This window comes from Stomoxys calcitrans, chromosome 5 (genome assembly GCF_963082655.1).
Source record: "Stomoxys calcitrans chromosome 5, idStoCalc2.1, whole genome shotgun sequence".
Classification (NCBI taxonomy): domain Eukaryota; kingdom Metazoa; phylum Arthropoda; class Insecta; order Diptera; family Muscidae; genus Stomoxys; species Stomoxys calcitrans.
Genome location: NC_081556.1, coordinates 11,868,029 through 11,884,688, shown reverse-complemented (window position 1 = coordinate 11,884,688; position 16,660 = coordinate 11,868,029). Strand labels below are relative to the sequence as shown.

Sequence of the window (16,660 nt, the reverse complement as noted above, 5' to 3'; positions counted from 1 at the left end):
GGAGTTCCTGGGTCTTGACACTCAACAGAATCAGGCAGACGAAAGATAGAACACAATAAACTGCTACAACAACAACAACAACCAAGTCCAGAACAAGATGTCAAACTACAACCTAGACATCCTCGGTTTAAGTGAAGTACGATGGCCGAAATTCGGAACTGTGGATCGTCAAGGCAATGGATCGTCATTTCAACTAGATGAATTAAAAGATTATTCAGTCCCAAAAAAAATCGCCCTTATTCTCGTCGTGGAAGGCGAAAATCGAAAGCAGTCCTAGTCGAAGGCGAATTTTACATTTCATGGTATTCTGTAACTTATTCGCCTTCGACAGTATGATAATAAAAAAATATTGCGGTAATTTAAGAAAAAAATTACTTTCGCCAAATTTGACAGTCGAATTCGACTTAGGTGATATGCAATCGAATTTTCGTCTTAGACAACCATAATATCATTTTGTAAAAATTTCGACATTCGACTACGCCATCGCCAAACGGAATAAGGGGATTATAGCATATCCAAGCGGAATGGGCAGGCATACTCCCAGGACAATCCTTTTACCATTTTTTTCAATCTAACCTCACCTTGTTTCTGCCAGATCTTAAAAAACTATCTGCCTTGTTTACTAACTTTGTATCACTGAAAGTGAGCGATTTTCGTTCGCCCTTGTGTCAAAACCAGCTGATTTCATAACGGAAAACAGATGTTGGAGTGACTGACTCGACTCACTTGAGTAAAAAAAGTTAGTGAACGAGGCAGTGTCTTAACCTGGAGACATGAAAGTTCAAACTTGTCAGAGCTTTTAGATATTCACATTTATTATTTTTATATCCGCCAAATAAGAAATAACTCAATCAATCAATCAATAAACCATAAAATCCAACGGATAGGTTAGTAGTATATATTATTTAATAATATAAATGTATATAACATATGTATGTGTGTGTGTGTGTTTATGTTTTATGTATATGAATGGATTGTACTCAAGAACAGATTTCACAAGCTGTGGATATTTTTTTTACAGAATCTTTAAAATGTTGCATAGAAAAATAAACCAAATATCTGAAACACATTAAGTCAAGGAAGGACAACAACAAAGAACTGCAGAAAATTCAAACGAAAAACTAAATCTGCTTAGAAATGTCTTAAGCAATAGACAAACGTCTTCGTATAACTTTGCTTGGAGGGAAAACCCAGTGCGTATAACAACCTGCCCTTTGGGTACATATGAAGTTTTATGTTTTTTGTAATGCTTGCTTGCGCTATGTTTTGGAAACGAGAGTATATGTTTGTGTGTGTGTGTGTGTGTGTGTGTGTGTGTGTGTGTGTGTGTGTGTGTGTGTGTGTGTGTGTGTGTGTGTGTGTGTGTGTGTGTGTGTGTGTGTGTGTGTGTGTGTGTGTGTGTCTATGTGAATGTTATACAATTACATAAAATGTAAATGAAATGAAGGAAGAAAAATTAAAACAAAATAAACTATAATTATAGTTCAGTTATACTAGATTTTGTTTACATACAATAACGACAATATTGTTTTTGTTGTTGATTTTGTTTTTGTTTTTTTTTTCTCAGTGTATGTGTGTTTGTTTTGTTTTTTAGAGCCTATTCAGCTTCACTACTATCTAACAATGCGTTTAATGGAAATCGAACCTCCCAGGCAGCTTCCCATAAACGACTCCACATTCATCCCACATTCTCGTAGGACATAGCGGGGCGATCGGTACTCATGCCGCCTGTGGCCGAGGCTGCTGAATTGCCAAATATGGAGGGTGGATGGTGAGTCTGATGCGGATGGTGTTGCGATTGCTGAGGCTGCTGGTGGGCATGATGCTGCTGACCACCGGGTGGCTGTTCATTGCGTATCTGGGGCAGGGGGAACATTATGCCATGCGGCATTTGGGGATGATGTAGATGTTGTTGTTGTTCATTGGAAGGCGGTGGTGGTGGCGGTTGTTGGTGGGCACTTTGATGTTGCTGATGTGCCGCTTCCACATGTTGCTTACGCTGCTCATTCTGCTGCTGGTGTACCTTTTCCGCAGTCGTCTCTTCGTATTTCTTTTGAAGCTGAAACAATGTATGCGGTATCTGCTGGGGAGCATGTAGGGCTACGGCCCCCGAGGAAGCGGCACGTTCCACCTGTGACTGTGGCGATGGCTCCTTTTCGTTCTTGTCATATTTCTTTTGCAATTGATACATGCTATGCGATAATTGCTGAGTATGTTGCGGAAGTTGTAACTTATCATTGGGCGTGGTATTGCCCGAGGACTTGCCCGAACTCGATGATGATTGCGTGTGAGGGTGATGTGTTTTCTCCTGTTTAATGGGCGCCTTCTTTTGATACCTCTTCAGCACTTGCAGCAGTTCGCCCTTCACATCGAGGCGTATATCTTCGGGAACTCGTTTGATTTCCTCATACAGCGAGAGCAGAAATAGTTTGTCGGGATCACGACTTTTTCGTTTTTTACTCTTTTTGGGAAATGCATCCTGCATAAATTGCAATAGCTTCTCCTCGAAGGCTGCCTCACGGTGAAAGGCAGCGGAAGCATGTTGTTGGCGTCGCATCAAATGCGGATGCAGACCACCCGAGAAGGCCGGATGATTAGGCATTATATTGTGCTGTTGCAAAGTACCAGTTGAATTCGAATGGTCACCATTGTGCCCAGTCATTTGAGAAACATTGGCTTGACCAAAACCACCTCCGCCTTGGGTGTCTGTGTGGTTGGATGAACCGGGAGCATCATTGGTCTCGCCATCATTTGTATTATGATGATCTTGTTGCTGTTGGGCATGTTGTTGTTGTTGCTGCTGCTGTTCCTTTTGATGTTGCATATGTTGTTGGCCACTCGAGACGGCGGCAGCGGTTAATATGGCATCACAAAAATGTTCGGGCACATAATCAAAGCCTGACATAAAATTCTCCGGCTTCAGTTCGCCATTCATTTCCTCATAGAAATATTCAGTGCCCACAATATCAATGATATCATTATCCTCCTGGCTAAGTTCTATGCCTGGTGGCGGTGAACCACCAGCCATTTGGCAACGTTTCATTTCGGCAAGTTTTTTACGTGTTGTCAAGCGCATATCCCGCCAGCACTACAAACAAATAAGAAATTCAATTAAATCAAAAATGTTCCAAGAGTTTTTTTGTTCTTTGGTTTACCTTCTTCCATTGTATGATGGTCTTTTTTGGTCCAATTTTATTCAAGGCCTCCTGTATCTTCTCCCAATACCATTCTTTTTCTTTCTTCCCCTCCATGTATTTGGTCTCCCGCAATAGCGTTATAAGCATTTTCTTCTGCGGCTTTGTGACACGATCCTTGAATAAAATATTGAAAACCTTGAAATTAAGAAACGAAAGAAATTTTGCAACAATTCGAAAATTCACACACAAAAAAGTACAACAACAATAATAAATAGAAGTACATAGAGCAGAGCAATAGACATAAAATGGTTTATATGTATATGTATGTGTAAGTGTAAGTGTATAACAGTTAAATCGCCAGATGACCGTTAGGACTAATGAGCCCATTGAGTCTTAAGATTGAATCTAAAGAGCTTTCAAGTTCAAATCGAGTCTACATAAAGTCCATGACATTAATGATGGATAATTTTTTGATATTCTGATAGCCAGTCAGCACTACATTGGTGATTTCTTTTTTTTAATTTTGGAAAACAAAACTTCAACTTCAAGTCATTCAGAAACAATCGGAAATCAGGTGGCATAACTCAAAATGACTCAGCACATGTCCCAGCCAAAGCAGGAGTGCCACTAAAAACATTTACACAGTAATATATATACTTTTCAGCTAAATGGCCCTCCATGGGGGACTCTAGTGAAGTGTTATAACCACAGATGTTCTATAGGTGAACAAGCTCGTTTTGGTCCATAGAAAAGAACGGCGCGAGAACGTCATTGGCTATTTAAAGGCGACAAGTACTCGCCCTATCATAACGAGCATCATGGTGACTCAGTATTTAAGCAAGAGCTATTGCCGCCCGGCCTCCCACAGAGACTCTCCATTCGATACCGCTGGTTCGACGAACTATAAGCAGTGTAAGCATCTGCAAGGCTAGCAGCCACCCCAATCATCACATAGGAAATAGCTAATAGGAAATGATTTGCGCTACACGACAGATGATATAGGTTGTTATTGTTGTTGTAGCCAAATGTCTATATGGAGATTGTGGGGCTCATGGTTATTTTCCGTTGTTATTACCACATATATGCATTTGGATGGATACTTGTCAAGCTGAGTTAGAAACCTGAGGTTCCTCGAATATTGGGACATCTTACATTCGACGAACTATAAGCAGAATAAGCTTTTTCTAGGCTGGCAGTCACCCCCATCATGATGTAGAGGGAAAGGATCAGCATTACACGTCAGATGGTATAAGTTGTTATTGTTGTTGTAGCCACATGTCATTATGCCTAGCTACATTAAGTGAGCAAGCTCGTTCCGGTCTAAAGGACCGATCGCGGCGGAAACATGTTGGCCATTGGTTATTTAAAGGCACCAATAACTCGCCTTGTCATATAAAGCATCGTAGACACCCAGTATTTTGTCAACAGCCAAGTACGTTCTAAGCGGTTCATATAAACCGATCTCCTGATTTGAATTCTTGAGCCCCTGGAAGCCTCAATTTCCATTCGAATTGGCTAAAATTTTGTACGTCGTATTTTGTTATGACTTTCAACAAATGCGTCAAGTACGATCCAAATCGGTCAAAAACCTAATATAGCTCCCAGATAAACCGATCTCCCGATTTGACTTCATGAGTCCCTGGAAGCTACAATTCTTGTCTGATTTTGCTGAAATTTTACACATAGTGTTTCGTGGTGACTTCTAACAACTGTGCCAAGTACAGCTTAAATTAGTCTATAACCTGATAAAGCTCCCATATAAACCAATCTCCCGGTTTAACTTCTTGAGCCTCTGGAAGCCGCAATTTTTGTCTGGAAACCGCAATCGGTCAAGAATATGATATAGCTCTAATATAAACCCATATCCCGACTTGATTTTTAAAGCCTTGCAAGTCTCGATTTTTATCTGATTTTGGTGTAATTTTGCATATAGTGTTCTCTTATGAATCTCAACAACTGCACAAAGTACGGTTCAATTCGGTTTATAACCAGTAGCTCTTATAGTTTAGCAGAATCCATGGCGGTGGGTTCCCAAGACTCGGCCCGGCCGAACTTAGCACGCGTTTGCTTGTTAGCTTTCGTCGATTGTTGCCTGCAGTCTTTCCTTACACGTAAGTTCGTAAACAACGTTGTCTTGTTGCAATTTGTCTGCATTATAAGTTGTTGTTGTAAACAGCTTTTGTAGTGTCTGGTTTGATTTGTATGCTATTATTGTATTCTCCTTTTTCTTATTAGATATCCACGCGTTGCTCTCGGCGAGTTTTGAAATTTTGATAAGTTAGGTCAGTCAGTCAGTTTAATCTTTTTACGTTGCGTTGAGTGGTAGTTGATGATTCGTCCCGATGCCGTTGTTTTTGTATACCAGTCTGTGACGACTCTATTTTCCTGTCCTATTATCCTCATATCCAAGAATGGTATTTATGCACCTTTTTCCCGTTCCAATGTACATATCAATTGTTGAATGAAAACACTACGTACAGGTACAACAACAAAAACTTGAGAAATATGGATACAATACTACCGTTTGCATACATATTTCTCGTAAGCAACAAGGCTCTCGCCTTCAAAGCTATGTGGCCGACCTATTTTTTATTGGCACTTTATTAATGCTAGCTAACCCCATTAGCTAAAAAGAAAACTTTGTTAACAGCACAATAACATAGACACGCACACTGACATTAATATTTAGAACGATTTTAATTTAATACGAATTCAAACAAAAAACTATTACTTTTTTCAAAAAAATAACGAAAAAATGTTTCTAAACATTTAGATTTATCGTTCATCTAACAACACTCCATCTGGCAACTGTTTTAACTATATTCCATGTATAAATATGTGTTTGTGTGTCTGCCCAATGTACGTGTATGAATGTGTGCGGAGGGTGGGGAGGAGGAAACAAAGAGAGGGGCACCGAAGAAAAGAACGTCGAACTTTATTTCTTCATAAAATTCTACATAAACAACACTTCACCCACATGCACTCACCATTTTGGCAAAATATTATTATTAAAATCAATTGGGAGCACTCTTTTTCTGTTTTTTCTTCAATTTTGTTGGGTTTTTTCACATCAAACACTTTACTTTACTTCTGGCTGCTGATTTTTCTTCTTTTTGTCATTTTCCGACTGACAGTCGTTTCTTTGTCGTCGTCGTTGTTGTTGTTGGCCGCCATCTCACCATCTCACTCACAGTCACAACAGCAAAAACCGCCGTCTCACTCACACACTAAGCACCAAAAAGGCCTCTGTCAACCAAATGTCAATGTAGAAGACCCAGTAGGAAAATTATTTGTGAAAATCTAATTTGTGCCGGACGGAATTCATTTTAACGTCGTGATGATGTTCTACACCTTCCCCTATGAAGAGATATCGTAAACAATAAATACAATTGATGCAAATGCAAATTTGCCCTTAAACATTCCATTAAGGAACAGGGGCAAACTTCTCACATATTATTTTAAGCTCAATGGCCTCATTTTTATAGCCGAGTCGAAACGGCGTGGCGCAGTGCGACACCTCTTTGTGGAGTTTTTACATGGCTGTCATACCAAATGGTACAGCACCTTCGAACGCCGTCAAATAAACATAAGGCTTCATAAAGTTTTGTGAATAAAGCCGTATAAGTCTAAACTCAACCAAGGAGTCAAAGTCATAAAAATCGCTAGCGGCGAAACAGGGAGAGAGAAACGGGGAGACTAAGGGTAAAGATGATATTTAATTATTACAGTTCCAACACTGTTTAATTACTTCAGTATTGCAATTTTATCACTTAAAAATTTTTATGATATTTTGTAGATTTAACATACAAACACCTTCAATTTTGTAAACATGCATGGCGAAACAATTAAAGGAGGTCTCATTTGTAGAACAACCATAAATCATATGGTGCCATCCGCCATTGTGCCAACAAGCTTTACCAACACACACAAATTTCTTTGTGTGTGTTGGTAAAGCAGAGAATATGAATGAAAGAAGTCGACAACAAAGAGAATGCAAACAAAAATCTGACATCTTAATACCGTCAAACCTGGCCGGCTGTTAACAGCTGTTCGACCACCTTGTTAAATCCGCCTTGGAAAACATGTAAGTTTTTCATGCAAGGTTACCATATTTTAAGTAAAATTCTCTGAAATTGTTGGCAAGTAACGAATTTTCATGAAATGTGGCAACGTTTTCAATGAGAAATATGCTGAGAGAAGAGAACATTGAGAGCGACGCTGTCACAATAGAAGAGATTCTATTTCAGCGTCATGACGCTAAACTTTGACTCTAGCCGCGGCGGTTTTTTGTTTTCCCATGTAAAACAATTTTACGCAGACTCTTTGATTGGGTTTAGACTCTATGATACAAAAATTAAATTTTAAGGAATTTTGTTTATGTTGCTTTTGTGGTATTTGTTTGCACAGTTATTTCTCAACGCGACGCTCAAAAACAAAGCACAACGCGCTCTTTTCGTTTTGGCCTTTATGGTAACGAATATTTCGCCAGAGGTGCATACTACGCTTTAAGTGTAAAAAACAATTTCTTGTTTGGCTGCTGCGATCGCTTTGCCTACGTGACGAATATACCGTTAGAATTATTCGCGGAGTTGACCAATTTCATTACAAAACGGAAAATACAACGAATGTGCGTATGTGTAAATGTAAATAGAAAAAATACGAAAAAAGGTAAATAGAAATATATGTTGAACTATATGTACATATGTAAGTTAGAAATCTATATGGAACGTAACGCTAATAGTAGTTATTAGTCTAATTTATTCAATAAAAAATATTTTTTGTATGTATTTTAAAATGATTTGATGTGGATATATGGCGGCAACACTATGAGACCATAAATAATGTTCAAACCAAAGAATATGCCAATTAAAGACCAAAATCTGCCATCAGAGGAATAGTGTCCAAATTTGCTTGGTAATGACATAGATATTCCCAAAGCGCAAAATGAAATTTTTAGATTGGACGGATAATGGGATGCTCGGTATACGGTTTAGTTGCAATTACAGTCGCGGACAATCAGCAGTATCGAGCGGAGAGTCTCAGTGAGAGGTCGGGTGGCACCGGCTATTACACAAATACTGTGTGCCTACGATACTCGATATGAAAAGGGCAGTTATTGGCGCCTTTAAATAACCAATGGCCACCCTGTTCCCGCGGCGATCGGTCCTTCTGACCGGAACGAGCTCGCTCACCTGCAGGAGCTTGACGAGGATGACCCCATCACCAACACCAACATGGCCATCATTCGGTTCGCGGGAATTATGATGGGCACGGTTATTTGATGATGCCATGTCGAATCTTACATCATAGACACTCTATATTTGAGAATGAGACGGTACCGCCCGTGCTCTGACAGTCTCTCCGGAACCTGTGAACTGACCCGGTTGCCTCCAGCTAAGTTTCCCGTGATAACGGTGAACACCACCCAGGTTGGGGGAGTTCCAGCCTGTGTGGTGGTCATAGTTATCCCGTGCCGTGTAGTTTTGCCTTTCCGACTTCTTAATAGCAATGAATAAAAACTTCCAAAGAATAATTATAAAATAGCATATTTTATTAATAACTAGTGGAAAAGAAATACAAGAAAAACAACACTTTCATTTACGACCCAACTTGGGATTAACTGTTCGTGTAACTGCCGAAACACCCTCTTCGAATTTTGTGCGGAACAAAACATTGGCATTGTTGAACATGCCATCTTTGAGGGAGACTATAATAAACTGAGATGCCGTAAAGTGAGCCTTAAGCATGTTGCCAATATTTTGTGTGTGTGACATATCCAAAGCGGCATCAACCTCATCAAGAATGTACAGGGGAGCAGGAGAGAATTTCAACATAGCCAAAACCAATGATAGTGCCACCAATGATCGTTGCCCTCCAGACAACTCGCCCAGCGATTCCTTCCACACACCATTAAAGCCCACCTTAATTTCCAAACCCATCAATTGATTATTTTGCTTAACGGGATTCAAACGAGCCTGGGCACCTTGCAACAAACTGCTGAAAATACCGCTAAAATTCTCATCGACCACCTTCCAGGCTTTCTCGACCTTTTCACGTTTTTTCTCATCCATTTTACATATGATGTGCTTGATTTTCTCCTTGTCCTGTTCGACAATTTTCTTACGGCGCATGGTCTCTTGATATTGTTCCTCTTCGCGTTCCAACAGCACCATAGCCTTGAGATTAATGTGCCGCTCCATTTTGTCCTTTTGCTCAATCATTGAAGACAGTTTTTCGCCCGCCTCAACAGGATTCTCCTTGGAATAATCATAGCGGGTATTTTTGGTGCCAAAGAACTCTTTGTCCTCACCTATCCAAGGGTATTTGCTTTCGAGATTCTCCAACTTTTTGCTGGAATCTTTGCTTTCTGAACGAACTTTATTGACTTCATTCTCGCGTTTCTTGATTTCCAGAGTTAGTTCCTGATTGTGCTTCTCCAATTTGTCCCTTTTGACGTACATATTTTTCAGCTCTTTATTCTGTGAATTAATCGTATCCTTTTGTTCTTTGATGCGCTTTCTTAGCTCAGCCACAGCTCCAGCAGCATCTTTACTTTTAGCCCTCATTTCCTCGAGTCCTTCTTTAAGACTTTCTATGTTGGATTCGATGGAGGATCTTTGCTCTTTTGCTGTGGCAATGTCCTTTTGCAATGCCTCAATTTCCATTTGCAATGTCTCATAGCCTTGTTCGTGTTTCTTCCAGTTATTGCTGGACTTTTCTGCTTGAATTTTAGCTTTCTTCATATCTTCGGTGGCGGCCTTTAACTCGCGTTCGCGGAAACCTTTGGCATCTGCCAATTTAGCTTCAATATCTTTGGCTTTGGCCTTTGAGGTCTTCTGAGTTTCTCTGGCTTGGATAAGATCTTCTTCCAATGACTTGATGCGTTCCTTTAGGGACAAAATCTCCTCTTGGTTTTGTTGGAAAGTGGTTTGAGCCAAACGCTGCTTGCAGGCATTCAATTCATGTTGTCTGAGTTCCAAAGTTTCCTTTAGTTTGTTATAAGATCTGGCTTTATTTTCCACGTTAGCCAACTGTTTATCGATTTGAATCATTTCTTGTTTACGTTCTGCCAACTCTCTCTCCAAACGTTTTATTTCTGCCAATTCTTGCAGAATGTTGCCGCCTTTTGGTTTTGAGCCACCGGAGAGAGTACCTTCGGGATCCACCACATCACCCTCGAGGGTAACCGAACGACAGCGCACATCACGATGATAAGTGACCTAGTTGTTAAAGTAACGGTTTGAATAAAGTTTCCAAAAATTGTGTTTACACTTAAAATGATACTTACTTGTTTGGCAACGTTCAAATCTCGGCATATCAAAGTACGACCAAATACAAATTTCATCACAGGTTCATAATAAGGATCAAACCTTATAAGATGCATGGCTGAATGCACATTCTCCTTGCCTCCAATACGTTTGGCGGCTTCAACTACTTGCTGGCTTATGGGATGCGATGTTATCTTATTGATGGGTATAATTGTTACACGCTGTTGAAGTTGGCCTTTCTGCAAGATTTTTTTGCTGGTGACATCATCATCTGTAACATGGCTATACAACTATGGAATAGTAAAAATTAATGAAAAAGGATTCAGAGTTTTTTTTAGCGTCAAATACTTACACTGCCCCCAGCTGTCATCATTAAAGCCAAACAATTTTGCTCATCCAAGACATCAAATAATTTACCCACCATTCCACGAACTTTGCTGCGATCAAATCCTGGCTCGGGGTCACGATAACGCATATCGAAGCGACAGGCATTGGTACGGTCCAATTGCTGCTGCAACTGCCTCATTTCGCGATGCAAAGCATTTTTGCGTTCCTGCAAACTTTCAAAAACACCATCCTCATAATCAATGGCTTGGAGTTTTTGATTTATGCCTTGAGTTTCTACTGTGAGATTGTCAAGCAGATTTTTGTCCTTGTTGTAAGCGGCATCATTGGATTGTGTTTCGGTTTCCTTTTGCTTTAGCACCGTACGACAATGGCGCAACTCCATGTCTGAAGTTTTAATTGTTGTCTCGGCTTTACTCATGGATTGCTTGGCATCTGGAAAATTTCAAACTTGGTCAAGCTACTTGTTTCAATATCTGCAATAACTTACGCATTAACTGATCCTGCAGCGAGGATGCCTGGCCATCTTCATTTGTAGACAAACCCTGGGAGACGGCCTCAAATTTCTTTTTGGCTGCTTCATAAGCCAAAGCATCCCGCTCATCAGCCTCTTTCAGACTTTGAAATAGATCCTTCACCTTGGCCATTTCCGCTTCTTTGGACCTAAGACTTTTCTCATCATCAGCTATACTCTTCAATAAAGCCTTCAGTTTTTTTTCTTCTTGATCAACAGCTCCCTGGCCCGCTTTCAGATTGCCTGAAGATTTGCTTTCATGCTGCAATTGAACTTCTAATTCAGCCTCGATCTTCTTTAACTCTCCCCCACTTTCTGTATCAATTTTCTGCTGCAATTCCTTAGTACTCTCGGCTATTCTTTCGCGCTCGGCATCATTGTCAATGATGTTTTGTTTGGCTGCCTCTATGCGTGCATTTAGCTTCTCTATGTTAGCCTCTATGGATTTAAGAGCTTCATTATGTTTAAGCCAACGGTATGATACGTGAATCCTAGTAAGATATTCTATGTCACGACATATCTTTTGGAAGTCCATATAGGCTGATCTTTCACGTCGCAATTTATCGAGCTTTGGCTCTACTTCTTCGTGCAGCAAAGTGTTGGTCTCGCGCACTTTGGCATCTTTCTTTTCCATAAGCTTGGTGGTGGCCTCACGCTTGGTCTCGTACATGCTAGTGCCGGCTGCCTCTTCGATCATAGATAAAATCTACAAACATTAAAGTAAATGGGTTTTTTTAGACAGTTGTAAATTGCTTTACCCACATACCTCATGCGGCTTCATGTTCAATACTTTGGTAATGCGTCCCTGCATTATCAAAAAGTTGGGATTGTTTACATTCAGCTGCACTGAGCAAAAGAAATCGGAAACTTTTTTATTCTGCACCAATTTGCCATTGATTAAGTACTTATTTTTGCCACCAACCACAATTTGGCGTGTCACCGAAATCTCTCGGCATTTTTCATAGCCCAACGGACATTGTTCAGGATTGGAGTTGTCAAAGATTAATGTCACTGTTGCTTTGGTTATACCGGCCTGGCCACTCTTATAGACCAAATCCTGTAACGATGCAGCTCTGACCTGGCCCAAATTCATGATGCCCAATACAAAACAAATGCTATCCAAGATGTTGGATTTGCCTGTACCATTGAGGCCGGTGATGGCGGTGAATTCGGGATCAAAGCCATGGATTTCTGTACGCCGGCCATATGACTTGAAGCCATCTATGACCACCGACTTGATATACATTCTGCTGTTAGTTGTTCCCAATATTTAAAATATCTTAAATGTCCAATTTTATTGTTTTTTTTATCAAAAACGACGCGCGTAATAATAAACAGCCGTTGTCAAACCAAAATGGCATTTTTAGTATTGCCATATGAATTTACATGTATCGTTTTGTGTTACCATATTCCTGAATTGCTTTAAATTGCATTAAATTCAAACATACATCGTCGGCGTCTGGCAAAGCAAAAAAAAAATCTTCACATCTAAAATTTTCTTGAAAAAAAAGAATCTATTTAATTTTTTTATGAGTATTAACATTTGTATTGCAATTATCTAATCCAAATAAGCGGAAGACTTTTGTGCTCATGGCATAAATTGCCATAGGTTCAGTTAATTTCAAATATCCAACCAAAATAGTTCGTGAACGGTTAATCCAAGAGGCTAGCTGTAATATTGGCTTAGGAAATTATGAACCACGGCCATATATGCTTATTAGACCGTATCATGAAGCTTAAAAGCAATGTTTGTTTCGGTAGGGTACGAATAGCAAAGCAGCTGGATTGCTTATCGTAGGGAATGCAACAGAGAGATATTAAAGGGGTTCACCCACTAATCTGTATATACTCCCAAAAATTGGAGGCAGTGATACAAATGGCGTTCGATCTTTACCAACTCGTTGCACATGAAAACTATGTCCAGCCCGTCAACAAGGAGTGGTATGTGCCTTGGTAAATAATCCGTCCTTACCACATATGCGAAGAGCACCAGGTGTCTGATTCTCTTATGGGTCGATTATGCATTGCAACCAAACTTCAGTTAAGTTGCCAATGGCAAATATTGTTATAGAAATTTCCATTTCTGTATTGAATTGCATTTTTATACAATTTACTTAGGAGAAGAACGTTCAATGAAACTGAAAAAAAAATCCAAATATGCACCAATTTTTTTTCATGGTTTTATCTCCTGGCAACGCAACTGTAGTTGAGCGAAAATCCATAATCGACTCCTTAGTCTTAGGATACAATTCAGCGTCTCTCGGTGCTCCCATTCCTGACTTTAATGTCAGCCCTTAGCAGTATCTTTACCTTCTTGATCATACTGACGTTCTTCAAAGCCCGATGCGACTATAGAGATTCATAGGGAATAGAGCGCCCCGACCTTCCATCTTCAGCATAGTCTCTGTTCAAAAGTCGCACCCAACTACTTGGCCTTTGGAGGGAGCTGCTGTTCTAATGCCAATGCCACATCAGAAATTCATAGTGAATAGAGCGCCCTGAGCATAATCTCTGTTCAAGAATCGCACCCAACTATTTGGTCTTTGGAGGGAGCTGCTGCTCCATCTCATCAAGGACAGGTCCCCCGAAAACACCCAACCTTCACCTCCTTGTAAAAAGCACTGAGGAAAGGTACAAAAACTGCCCTTTGGCAACGTACTGAAACTAGCCTTTTCCGGGGTTTATGCAAATTTTTTTGGCTGCGGTCATTCAGACAGATATAGAGCAATCGGCCATCCACCATGATGACAAAGTCCTCCGCCGAAACAATCATTCCCCACACACTCTTCAAACACCTCAAAATCCCATTGATAACCACAAACCACAAGAGGTCATAAAACCACTCCCCTCAGAAAACTTTTTAAAGAATTTTGAAAATTTTCTTTTTTTTATTAAATCCCTACCATTTAGTCAGTCTTTTAGTTTAGCTTAAATGACAAGATTTGTTTTCAATTCCAGTGTCATTTTTCTTAAACAAAAATTTTCTTTATTACCATTTTGCAATAAGCAAAAATATATGAACGACATATTTGTAAGCCATAATTTTAACGGTAAGATTTTTGGTAGCGGGCACGGGCACCTGGACCGCCGAATTTCTTGGGTTCGCAACGACGTGGATCACCAACCAACAAGGTTCTGTCGTATTGGATCAAAATGTCTTTAATTTCCTTTTTGGAGGCTTCATCGACATCTGCAAGTACAAAGAAAAGGGCGAATAAAAGTTAGTAAAGCAAAGAAATTCTTTTTTGTTTCAAAATGGAAAACTACTATCAAACGTCTCTTAAACCCCATCTGCACTCTTCATTGAATATGGATTTATGGCTCACATCAGCTGATTTTACGAAAGAAAAACATATTAATGAGCCTTTAAAACATACTTTAATGATCAGTGTAAACGTTCTTTAAGTTACATTCTAAGTTTAAGAATTGTCCTTGGTGCACTTCAATGGTCTCAACAATATTTATGCTAATTCCATGTAAAAAATACCCAGCACTTTTTATATTGCCCACTTGTTAAAGAAACTCGTCCATAAGGAATAAAGGAATACTTCCTTTCCAAACAAACATCTGGCCTGGGCTTAAATTAAATCTCTTTGCAAGAAACTGTGGTTGCAACATCACCCAAATTGGTTTAATTTTAACAGAATTTGGTTGGTAAATGTTTAACCTTTTAGTTTGATCTGTCTTTGTTTCTATCTTTCATTGGACACTGTGTACATTCCCATTGAGAAAAAGGACATCCAACAAAAATCTGGTATGAACAAGACAACTTGACACTATCGTATAATGTAATGTTTGCGAATATGGCTAAAGCAACACCCAAAATCAGTTTGGGAATACAACTTTTTGGTTGGTAAAATGTTTAGCCTATGCTTACTCTGCCTGTTAGGTATCTTTCAAGGGAAATTTTCTACAATTCCAATGAAAATCTGGAACAACAGGCTTGGTGGACTGCTAGCCCATCGAGAAAACAAGAACAAGGTCATATATCTACCGTTTAAAACGTTTGCTAATATGGCTAAAGCAACACCCAAAATCTGTTTGGGAATACAACATTTTTGGTTGGTAAAATGTTTAGCCTATATTTCATCTGCCTGTTAGGTATCTTTCAAGGGAAATTTGCTATAATGCTTCCAATGAAAATCTGGAACAACAGGCTCAACACACACACACACACACATCAGCAAAGTTAAACTAATTACTTACATTTTTGATAGAAGGCAATCAAAGCCTTAGAGATGGCTTGACGGATAGCATAGATTTGGGCAACATGACCACCACCACTAACGCGTACACGGATATCTACACCGGCAAACTTTTCCTAAAATTGCAAAACAAAAGAAATTCCATTAAAATCTTTTCATAATCAACGAAACAAAATTCATTTAGTGTTTTTTAACAAAATCAGTATATATAAAATTATTTTCATTTTGAAATCAATTTCGGGATAAGTTATATTCATCATAAACAAGTTATTTTGATGATTTTTTCATTATGTCGCCTATAGTGACAAAAAAAACTTACCTTACCGAGCAACAACAAAGGTTCTTGCAATTTGTATTGCAAAACTTTGGGTTCAATTTGTTCCAAAGGACGGCCATTCACTCGTAGGAGACCACGTCCACGCTTGCAGTAAGCTACAGCGGTGGCTGTTTTCTAAAAACAAAAACAAATAAAACCCTTCTTAATTTTATATCTTACTACACAAAATGTTACACATATTTGCACATTAAAAGTCAAAAAAAACGACAATGCTGCCAACTATGACAATCATAAACACGCGCACATAAATATTCTCGAATTTACGGGTAATTTTTCTATTGTATCCACATAAATAAGCACGTGTTGTTGATTGACTTAATAGTCGTTTATCTTTTCGTTTTCTTACTTACCTTGCGTCCGAAGACTTGAACAGCATGAATAGGTTCCCGGCGCTGTAAAGAAATTTCCACATATCATTGATAATGCCACAAATTCTTGTTAATTTCACTGTAACTCACTTTCTGCTGCATTTTGCTTGGCGACCTAAGTAAAAAAGACCGGAAATTCTCTGCTGGCCATTGAACAGTAATTTAACGAAAAATTTCGTACTATGCCCAAAATTATCAACTGTGCTTTCGTTAAGCACAGAGTTGTATTATCAAAAACAATTTAGTTTAATGGGCCGCACACATTGATGGATTTTTTTGTACGACTAAAGTTTGAAAAATAATGGTTTAGATTGGATTCACTAATAGACGGTTAAGGCACTTGCGAAACCATAAAGTGGATAGGCCCCATCAACATCATTAAGGATGTCAAATCTGTCGATTGAAAATGCCATCATATAAGAGAAAACATAAACAAAGTATGAATGTAAAAAGAGATGAGATGTTGACATCCTCAATGCCAAGTAC

General features: G+C 39.2%; 3 protein-coding genes across 4 annotated transcripts; all 3 read right to left on the bottom strand.

Annotated features, from left to right (window-relative positions):
* Positions 1-795: 795 nt before the first annotated feature.
* On the bottom strand, positions 796-6,399 carry LOC106082564 (putative cyclin-dependent serine/threonine-protein kinase DDB_G0272797/DDB_G0274007). Of its 2 annotated transcripts, none has more exons than XM_013245153.2 (3): positions 6,125-6,399; positions 3,156-3,332; positions 796-3,088 (listed from the first exon to the last, which is right to left on the bottom strand). In XM_013245153.2, the coding sequence occupies exons 1-3, from the start codon at positions 6,125-6,127 to the stop codon at positions 1,679-1,681; spliced, it is 1,590 nt and encodes a 529-aa protein (XP_013100607.1). In that variant the 5' UTR covers positions 6,128-6,399; the 3' UTR covers positions 796-1,678. The 2 variants fall into 2 exon arrangements, with proteins under 2 accessions (XP_013100607.1, XP_013100608.1); XM_013245154.2 differs by having other exon boundaries at positions 3,156-3,311.
* A 2,268-nt stretch (positions 6,400-8,667) lies between these two features.
* On the bottom strand, positions 8,668-12,608 carry LOC106082563 (structural maintenance of chromosomes protein 2). Its single transcript, XM_013245152.2, has 5 exons — positions 12,031-12,608; positions 11,241-11,970; positions 10,758-11,185; positions 10,426-10,695; positions 8,668-10,357 (listed from the first exon to the last, which is right to left on the bottom strand). The coding sequence occupies exons 1-5, from the start codon at positions 12,508-12,510 to the stop codon at positions 8,732-8,734; spliced, it is 3,534 nt and encodes a 1,177-aa protein (XP_013100606.2). The 5' UTR covers positions 12,511-12,608; the 3' UTR covers positions 8,668-8,731.
* A 1,608-nt stretch (positions 12,609-14,216) lies between these two features.
* Positions 14,217-16,330, bottom strand: LOC106082539 (small ribosomal subunit protein uS9). Its single transcript, XM_013245108.2, has 5 exons — positions 16,265-16,330; positions 16,157-16,198; positions 15,789-15,920; positions 15,471-15,585; positions 14,217-14,454 (listed from the first exon to the last, which is right to left on the bottom strand). The coding sequence occupies exons 1-5, from the start codon at positions 16,274-16,276 to the stop codon at positions 14,309-14,311; spliced, it is 447 nt and encodes a 148-aa protein (XP_013100562.1). The 5' UTR covers positions 16,277-16,330; the 3' UTR covers positions 14,217-14,308.
* Positions 16,331-16,660: the final 330 nt, after the last annotated feature.